This window comes from Globicephala melas, chromosome 14, assembly GCF_963455315.2.
Source record: "Globicephala melas chromosome 14, mGloMel1.2, whole genome shotgun sequence".
In the NCBI taxonomy this organism is placed as follows: Eukaryota; Metazoa; Chordata; class Mammalia; order Artiodactyla; family Delphinidae; genus Globicephala; species Globicephala melas.
In genome coordinates, this window is record NC_083327.1 from 66450461 (window position 1) to 66461079 (window position 10619).

Below are 10619 nucleotides of genomic sequence, written 5' to 3' on the forward strand. Positions count from 1 at the left end.
CAGAAACTATGCTCCCACATTGTTATATATGAAATTTATTTCTGTAAAAGTATTCACATGGGTGACCAGAATTTAAGCTATTATCCTTACCCCAGAATGAGAAAGGTAAGCTCAGAGAACTATTCTTTTTTGTCCTTTATTATCAGGGAAGCTCTACATTCCAGGGAGGAAAATTTGCATGCTTATTTCTTCTTCCGGTGAATTATCTGATTTCCAGTTTCCTAACAGTATTGACTATAGATAAATTACACAAATTTAAAGTTAGATAGATGAGAGTTCAACACCAAGCTCTTCCATCCTTTACTTATCTGCTTACTAATCCTCAGTTCCTTCACCCATAGAATGGGAACCAGAATCATGCCTTCCTTATGAGCTGACATGAGGCATTCCTGCAAAGGATATACTACAAGATCTGCCACATAGTAAATGTTTAACAAATTTTATTATTAATTTACTACATGCGGAAAGATGACTTTAAAATATGATGATAGAAACTATATTTCCTGAACATGTACTGTTATGCCAGGCACCATGTGAGTACTTTACATGCATTATCTAACTTGACCCTTACAACGTTTTAACCCATTTTACAGACAAAACAATTAAGGGGAGACATTCTCTAGTTCCAAGCATTTCAAAGATACTATATATTTTTTTATCTCCTTTGAACTACTCTAGGCTTAAAGAGGAGATTCAGAGAAAAAGACGTAGCCTATATCTACGTTAAAAATAATAATTTGGTGAGAAATTTCCCTCCATTATGGCAGATATTACCACATTAGACATAGCTTTTTTCCTAATACTTCCATGAATTACAATACTACTAGATGAAATTATATAAATCTATTCATTGATTGTGTTTTTTAAAGATCTATTTCACCCTACATTTTTTTTTTTTTTTTTTTGCGGTACGCGGGCCTCTCGCTGTTGTGGCCTCTCCCATTGCGGAGCAAGCCTCCGGACACACAGGATCAGCGGCCTTGGCTCACGGGGCCAGCCGCTCTGCGGCATGTGGGATCCTCCCAGACCGGGGCACGAACCCATGTCTCCTGCATCAGCAGGCAGACTCTCAACCACTGCGCCACCAGGGAAGCCCCACCCTACATTTTTAAACAGATTTGGAATCTGACATTTTTGTTCCATTTCTGGCTAATAATCGGTTTGATTTGTTTCTGTTGTATGATTTCATAGATAATAAATTTGAAGCTTATGTCCTCTAACTTCATTCCTTAATAATAATAATAAAAAATTTAAATGTCCAGAAATAAATAGAAATATTTCACAATATATGTACAATAACTATAAATAAGCTAAGTATACATAAGATCTGATCAAGGCCAAAGTTAAAACTCTAATTTTAATATGAACCAAATCTCACGTGTGTGAGTATATGTGTGTGTGTATAAGGCATGAAGTTTTGTTTGACTTGGAAAATATATGATAAAAGTAAACATTAAATATTTACTTCATCATGCTATATATAGTATGATCATATATCATAGAATATATACTGATATAGTAACTCTCAGGTTTCTATTCCAAAGAAAGGAAATATTTGAAAAAATTGTGCGATTCACAGAACTCCTTGAAAATGAGAAATCATAAAAGTTTAGTGAGTGAATTAAAATTAGAATCCAGTTGTAGAATGCAACAGTCAGATTCACAAAAATGTCTGTACAGATAATCCTCAAACTGCTTAATTCATGAAGAGAGCTCTAAGTATTGAGCATGTCTCCAAAGAGCAGGGCTCAACATTAAGAGACAGTCTGATTTTCAGCATTAATATAAATAGTAACCAGAAAGAAAATTCTAAAATGCAGTCAAAATTTTGATAATATTGATAACATTATGTAATCAGATATGTAGCTATTGTTAAAATTCTTTTTTTAAAAAAAGGAAAATTGAAATTTGTGGTGCCATTATTACTCCATTAGTATCATTACAGAAAAACATTATAAACAAAAATTTTTAATGTTTTTTAATAAAATAAAAATTTTCTAAGATATTTTATAAATAAATATTTTTTCATTCTTAAAAAACAAATCAGATATCAGAGTATATGTCAATGTTATTCTCTTAAACTTTAAATTATTGTATCCTTATAGTTAAGATGTATGTATGTCCTTTTAGTTTCTCATATATATAACATATGTGAAACTAAATACATATGCAATGTATTGTGTATGTATTCATATATACAGTCTAATATAGTATATATTTATATATATAGTGAATATATACTGTATAATATGTATTCCATATATCTGAAACTAAAGGGACATAGGCACATCTTAACTATAAGGTCCTGGTAATTTAGAGCTTGAAAGAATAATATTGTTATGTAATCTGATATGCATGTATCTTGTAGTTTTTCATATATACCTATTTCTACCATCACATTATTAACAAGGAGAATGGTTCTGCATTGACCAAGGATTCTCACCCAGAAACCCATGGTTCTTTAGATTTTAATGGATGAGACTTGAAAGATTTATAAAATACCCAGAGTCAATATAAAATTTGTGTGCGATATTTTACACCTCTCTGATGAGTGGCTTTCCAACTTTCCTAAAGGTTAAGGACAACTATCAGAGTTAGAAGAAAGTCAATAGAGAAAGAAAGAAATTGAGAGATGATGGAATAGTGGGTGCATGCACCATGGTATGGTGTCTGGTTTTTAAATCCTACCTCTCCCACATGGCTGTGGAATCCTCTTTAGGTTTCTTTATTTTTTGTTTAATTTTAATAACAATTGATGTTTATTAAAATGGAAAATGTTTTGTTAATTATTTGGATTCCAAATCTTGCAATATTGCAGATAAGGACTCATTAATGTAATATTAAATATTGACAATATATTAATAAACTATAACTTATTCATCAAATTACAGGTGACATGAAAACATTAGGGATTCATGTTTTGTTTAAGTCTTTCCTTCCATGTAATTGTTAGGTGAGTAATAGTGGATGAACTAGGACTACTACTAATGTTTGACAAATGCTACTAATGTTACACTGTATAAGTACGACATATTACCTTGTATATTTTTTGAAAGACCATCGTAAATATTTTAAATGTTCCTTGTTTAAAAATTTTAATCCAAAATTATTCAGAGATGACTGTGATACTATGCAGAGTAAACTTCCCAAGTAGATTTTATATACACATGTCAGGTGCTATTGCAAAAAAAGGATGGTTGAACTCATTAAATGGTTGGACTCAGCAGAATTACGTATATCTCATCACAGCTACACAGAATGACCCAAATATCCAGAGATTTAGCAATGTATACAAAGATGGTCATGACAATTTCTGAGTCATAGTTTTACAGTTTAGGACATATGATACCTATTTTACATTCAGATCATATTCAGATGATATCTATTTCACTATGCATAATACAAATGTCATCATACATTTTAATCACATACTGAGAAGTTACAGATATAAACTATTTCTATAAATTATGATTAATCATAAAACGATTTGCTCCACCTTTTGAATTTTCTATTAGTTTATTCAAACAAAGGAGATATATACAGGCACTAGTTATGAATAAAATTCACCAGGAAAATATGACTTGTATTTCAGATATTTGGAGTTTGAATATTATACTCATTGAATCACTGAGTCAATAAAGAAATTTATTTCATGCTCCCGAATAAAACAAATTTAAGATAAATGTGCTAGGTTGGCTCTAGGAACAACTTCAATATTGAAGCAATATTGACTTATATGCATATAGCAATACACATATATTGCTTTTTGAATCACTTTTAATGTGAGTAATACATATATTTTTAATGGCATTTAAAGTCTTGTTTAGTGAAAAATGGCAACTCTGTTTGACTTGCCTTTTCTGAGTCAATCATGAAACTGTTTAATGAATTAGCTGAGATATAGTAAGAAAGAAAACGTTGTTTAGTTTTGCTTTACTCAGTAGAGATACGAGAGTAAGTTCTTTTCAGGTAGTGAGTTGAATGGCCAAAATCACTAATGTGATGGCACAAAATCACATGTGCCATTTCCTACTTCACATTGTGCCCACTAAGTAATACAGATTTGGTCACCATGTTCTTAGCATTTTTTTTCAGGGATGTCACACGCACTGCGGAGGAGCTGAGTAGGTAGGTGCTTGATCTCTCTCGATAGGACTTCCTTCCACAACACAGCTGGCTATTGAAGTGCCTCCTGAAGCTTTCACTGAGCAGATAAAGAGTAAATGGATTGACACAAGAACTGCAAAAGCTCAGAACCCGGGCCACTAAGGTGACAATCATGTGGCCTAGAGATGGGTCAATCTCATTATAGTTGAAAGACCTATACATGTAAAGGATGTGATTTGGAAACCAGCAGAAGACAAAGCAACACACGAAGACCAGCACAATTTTGGCCAGGCCTTTCTGTGTTTCCATCTGCAAATATAAGGAAATAGTCCCACTGATTAAAATGAAAATGGAGGCAGCCACATTCTAAAACACATCATGGTGCAAAAGATGTAAAACTTAACATGCAAATGCATCCAAAAGCACAAAAAGGATTTTCCTAGTCAAAGTAATGATTTTAACAATTTGATGAAGCCTATTTTGGTCACTATACTAATTTCACTTTAAAATATTTGATAGTTTATAAATGGGTATGTCTTCATGTTAAAACTGTGATCTTGAAAATTTTCTTATTTTTAACTCTTTTTCCTTTGCTTAACGTCTTATTGTGATCACTATAAATATAAATCATTTGTTTGTATTAAATCCATTGAACTAATAAACCACAGAATATATTCAAGTTTAGAAAATTTTTAAATCAGACTATTTTAAATAAGAAATACTGATCTATTGAAAAAGGGCATGACTTTTTTAAAACTCTTATCCACAAAAAAAAAAAAAAAACCTTGAGATTTAATTTAAACCCCTGACTCTCATAAATCAAAATAACCTGACATAATTGTCATTTCTATAAACATTACTACGTTCGGCTGCCTAACCTTAAAATAAAAATAAAAACATTTTCTATCTTTTCATAAAATTCACCTCCTATGTTTACTGTTTTATAAGAAGGTCTTCAGGACTGTGATAAATAGACAAAATTCAAATATGGGACTTTAATCGTTTTAAATCTAAAAATCATTTTCTAACATCTAGAGTCCAAAGCTTAGCTCACATTTGTCTAATTTGTTTGAATATTTAAATAAGGCAACATGAAAGTGAAAGCATAATTTATTAAGATATTTATAGTAGACAACATATTTTCTGAGCTAAAACTATTGGTAGTTAACTAGAATATACCAGAGAAGTCTGGAAAGGTTTAGGATTGAAACAGATCTGACACTGGGGAGTAAGTAGTAGTGAATGGTGACAGTAAACAAAGGTGCGAGTGAAAAGGAATCTAGTTCAAGAAGCAGAATGTGGTACTCCAGATGTATACCAGTGGCATAAATTAGGCAACTTGGCCTTATAAATGAGGTGGATGTGAAATTTACATTACTAAGCACAGTCCTCCCTAGCAGGTGGAGCATAGGTGCAAGAATTTCGCAGCAGTCTATACTTGGAGATTCAAATGTATAGGCAGGCTGTTAGCTTTGAGATTACTTCTTGGCAGATGTCAAGCCCAGTTACCCAGCCAGAGTTTATAAGTCCCAATAGGGAAATTCACATACACACACACACACAAAAGTCAGAACTAAGACCACTGAAAAACAAAAAAGTGGAGGTGGGGAAGGTCAGAGGAACTCAACTTTAGAAACCAAAGCAAAAACTCAGATACCCAAACTGAGACACAAATTGGATCACAGGGCTCTGAATAAAAGGATTGTATATAAAGGGAAAAGTACAGTGAGCCTGTGACCCAGACATTTTTGCTTCAATGATGCCAGGTATTGAGGTAATAAATATATTACTTTTTCTAATAATTACTTTAATGACTGGTATTTTTTAAGCCTTAAAGCAGATGTGGATCACTGATGTTTATGGACATCAATAAATAGAGGTCACCATCTGCACAGGAAAACCTTAACCAGATTTAGTGCCCAAAGCCCCAGCCTGTGCCTCCAGCTACAGCCCATCAAATTTTAATCATCTGTGATTCAACTCCCCGTACCTACAGAGCCCTTTGGAAGAAGTTCCTCACTAGGAATGCACAAATGTACAACTTGAAACTGTCCCATAACTGCAGTATTTCCATCTTAACGCAACTGGTTTTACCTTACATTAGTACTATGTATTCTTTAGAGAAGAAAAAGTACATAAGGTGCAGGTCATAGTTTTAAAATTAGTATGTAATATTTATTTATCGGAAAAGCTATAAAGTTGAATTAGATCAAGTCCTATTTCAGCACCAGCCCACCTTCTGATCACTCTCACTATTGCTCTGCTGCCCTCTGTTCCCAGTCTCTCATTTTGGCATCTTAGCCAAACCTCATCCCCGGACCCCAGCAGTGTCCTACAGTCCTTTCCTGATGCGTCCTTCCCCCAGACTTTCTGTCATCTTTAGTGAGCTAATGGGAGAAGAAAAAATAATTGAATAAATATATACTTATAATGTGAAATTCTTTTCTGGTTTGTTATGTGTTTCTTTGCATAAACATTTGCACATAAAGAAAAGCCACCAGAGACATTAATTTCAAATGAGCCTAGGCCCAGATGTCAGATAAGCTGGACTTCAGTGGGCTTTTAGAGCTAACACATGGCCACATATTAGAGAACCCCCAACATCCCTTCCAGTTCAGGCTAGTGCATGTTCCAGTGCCCTTCTGACTGTTCTAATCATTCCTGATAGTGAAAGCCCATGAAATAGAACTCAAAATAGCACCTAATGCTTCTGCCCAGCTTGCCCCCAACACACACACCTACCAAGCTTACCTGTTTTTTGGTAATGTTCATTGTATTCTCCCAGAAGATTATGTGCACTTTTAATTAAGTCCTTGCAATATGATAATAATAAATACTAATAATAACAAGTGGTATAAGGAAGTAGACCGAGAAGAGGAACACTGAATGAATCTTTGGATGTAATTCATCAGTCTGAGGATAGGGTATACACGCCGTGAAACTGCCATTATCCAAGCCACCGATGTGCGCCACTTGGGAAAACACGGCTTCTGGAACAGCCAACAGCACCGAGACCACCCAGATACCCACTGCCTTCACACAGGTCCACAGCACTGCCCCTGATGTCTGGATACCCATGGGTTTTACAGTGGCTCTGTACCTGGGCAGATAATACATTTCAAATTACTCTCTTAAGAAAGAAAAATTAAAGAGAGAAAGGAAAAGAGAGAGAGAGATCTTACTAAAAAGAGAGGTGCCAACGCCCCATTATTCCCAGGCTGTTACGTAGTGTGAGGAATAACTAAGATCCTTGGTGTCTCTCTGTCTACAAGTCATTCTACTGCTTATTAGCACAGAAGACATGAAGAGAAAAGCAAATATTTTAAATTGTCATTTCCCAAATTGCAGTAATTTGCTTACCTCCTTCACAAGTATTTTCTAAATCTACACGTACTACAAGTATCATTGTATATTGAATATTTTTATTTAAATACTTTTATTTCCAAAAAATCTATTACTACTGAAATTGATATAATATACAATAACCATAAAATATAAAATGTTCACAAAATAGTATTATTAAAATTTACCTGGATACTCTTCTAGAGCTTCTGAGGCTGGGTCTCCTACTTTTTTTTCTTAAGGACATTAAGAAATCTTAGAGGCTAATCCAGACTGGGATTTTCTCCCTAATTCAGTCATAAGGACGAAAAGAACTGAAAATGGAATAACATTCTGTCTTTACAGTTCAAATTTCTTTAATGTCAAGACCTCATGCAGTCTTCTCTCCTCCCACCTAACACCATCGTAGTGGTAAATGAACCACACTCCAGGATGCAATGGCTTAAACAATCCAAGCCTCTGTACCTCATTCAATTACACATGACTATTAAGCAAGGTAATAAAAATACAAACCGAGCAAAATTGTATATAAACCTCAAATTACTTATATCTGTCTTTAAAAGTATTTCAGGTTACAGTATACCTAGGAGGTTAACAAGATACAGCAGAAAGCGATTTTAGTCAGACAAGTCTGCACTGTTATCTCATCTCTGATATCCTTTGGAAAATCACTTAAGATCTTTTTCTTCATCTGTAAGGTGGGGATAAAAACACCACCCTCAAAGTTTTGTGATTAGAAAAACTGCATAGAACACCTATTACAATGCCTGGCACCTAGCAGATATTAACCATGCCATGACCCTGTACCTTCTCCTTATTTACATTTGAATTAGTCTGATATTCTAAAACTTCATAATATTTCAAGCTACGTAACAAGCGGATAAAGTCTCCTTCTGAGGTTCTCTAAAGATGTGTCTCATTGCCCACGGGAGAGGAGCAGCCCCCAGCCTCAATACCTTTCCAAGGGGAGCCTCTAATGCAATTTTAATTATTTTTAAAATAATGATTTTCTTATATTTTTTTCAAGCGTCACATCAGTCAATTTTAACTCCTTTTACTCTAATTCCCAGATACAGTCTCTCTCCTTCTCCTCTCCTCCTCTCAGCCCTTCCTTTCTCCCTCCTCTCCCCAGGTACACTCCCTGCCCCTCTTCACTGCTTTTCTAGGCCACCCACAGTTACCTATGCCCTTACCTGTGGGTGCTGAGGGCAGTGAGAGTGAACACGGACACCCCCACGGAGGTGAGCTGGATCACCCGGATGAGTTTGCAGCCCACCTTTCTGAACATCTACTCGTCAAAGAAGTAGCGGGATTTGTTACCGTATGCTAACACATATATATGGAATCTAAGAAAAAAAAAAAAAAAGGTCATGAAGAACCTAGGGGTAAGACGGGAATAAAGATAGACCTACTAGAGAATGGACTTGAGGATATGGGGAGGGGGAAGGGTAAACTGTGACAAAGTGAGAGAGTGGCATGGACATATATACACTACCAAAAGTAAGGTATATAGCTAGTGGGAACCAGCCGCATAGCACAGGGAGATCAGCTCGGTGGTTTGTGACCACCTAGAGGGGTGGGATAGGGAAGGTGGGAGGGAGGGAGACGCAAGAGGGAAGGGATATGGGGACATAATGTATATGTATAACTGATTCACTTTATTATAAAGCAGAAACTAACACACCATTGTAAAGCAATTATACTCCAATAACGATGTTAAAAAAATTAAAAAGAAGAAGAAGTAGCAGGAAGCATCCACAGGGACGCAGGCGATCAGCAGCAGCACGTCCCCAACGGCCAGGTTAGAGATGAAGATGCTGGGGACTCATGGCGCTGTTGGTGATGAAGATCCTCACCAGCATGATGTTGCCCAGCAAGCCCACTGTGATGATGAGCAGGTAGAGGGACGGGATCACACAGCGGATCACGAACTCCGCAGTGGTCCCGTCCGGGGCGGGTAGGAAATCCCTTTCCAAGACCTCTGGAACGAAACCTCTCTGATTCACGCCCGCGGTCCGGGAGAGGTTGGAAAGAGACTCGGGGGGCATGGTCTCTTTCCCAGGAGAGTCCGCTGGAGTTTTCATGCACCCAGGTGCCTTGAAAAGTGCAACGCACTCTTGGGCTTAATGGATTTCCCTCTTGCCAAGTTTACCTCCCGCGGGGATCGCGTCACACCGCCTTGTCCCGAGGAGGACCGGGCCGGGTGAGAAGACTGGCCACAGGCTCCAGCCTTTCACTTTTAGAAGGGGCACGCACATTGGCTCCTGCTGGCTCCGAATTTAAAAAAAAAAAAAAAAAAAGGAAGAAGTTGAGTCTTTGTTCCAGTCCTCAATGGTTTGTTCTCGCTTATAGATAGCGGAGAACAGCCTTTTTGTGAACAAAGATTTATCCCTCTGGAATTAATTAAAATACCTGCCAGGGCTTCCCTGATGGCGCAGTGGTTGAGAGTCTGTCTGCCGATGCAGGGGACACGGGTTCGTGCCCCGGTCCGGGAAGATCTGACGTGCCGCGGAGCTGCTGGGCCCGTGAGCCATGGCCGCTGAGCCTGTGCGTCCGGAGCCTGTGCTCCGCAACGTCCCACAGCTTTGCTCTTGTTTCTGCAGTTCCTGCTGTATTTTGTGGGATTGGAGGGGCTGAGTCCTCTCTCGCACACTGCCTCCCTATATAGATCTATTCTTACTCACCTCCGAGTAGGAGACGCCCCAGACAGAAGTCTGTGAACCTCTGAAGATTTGGGGGCTGAGCTGGTGAGTCCCTGAGGCTCTCGCACTGAATTTAGGAAAGAAAAGGAGTGACAAAAGAGGAAGTAAATGAATGGAATTCCCTCCCTACTTTTCTTCCTTGATCCACTTTTCTCACCCCAAATATAGAAACTTTCCTACTGCTGGCATATTATTTTTTAACTTACAGTTTATTGAAATATAGCATGCATAAGGTATACAATTCTTAAAAGTAAGTTCAGTGTAACCACCATTCAGAATCTACAGTCTAACCACTATCCCCTAATGTCACCACTATTCATTCTGCCTTTTATCATCTAAAGTTAGTTTGCCTGCTTTTGAGAATCATATAAATGAAATTATAAAATGTTTAATCTTGTGTCCAGCTTCTTTTACTCAACATTATAGCTGTGAGATCCACCCACATTTTTGTGTGTAGTATTTTTCATT

General features: G+C 36.9%; 1 protein-coding gene across 1 annotated transcript; it reads right to left on the bottom strand.

Moving 5' to 3' along the window:
• Positions 1-3933: 3933 nt before the first annotated feature.
• On the bottom strand, positions 3934-9497 carry NMBR (neuromedin B receptor). Its single transcript, XM_060283523.1, is given in 6 exon segments — positions 3934-4420; positions 6864-6915; positions 6918-7207; positions 8643-8762; positions 9201-9275; positions 9277-9497. Coding segments are annotated over 6 exon segments (1245 nt in total).
• Between the last annotated feature and the right edge of the window lie 1122 nt (positions 9498-10619).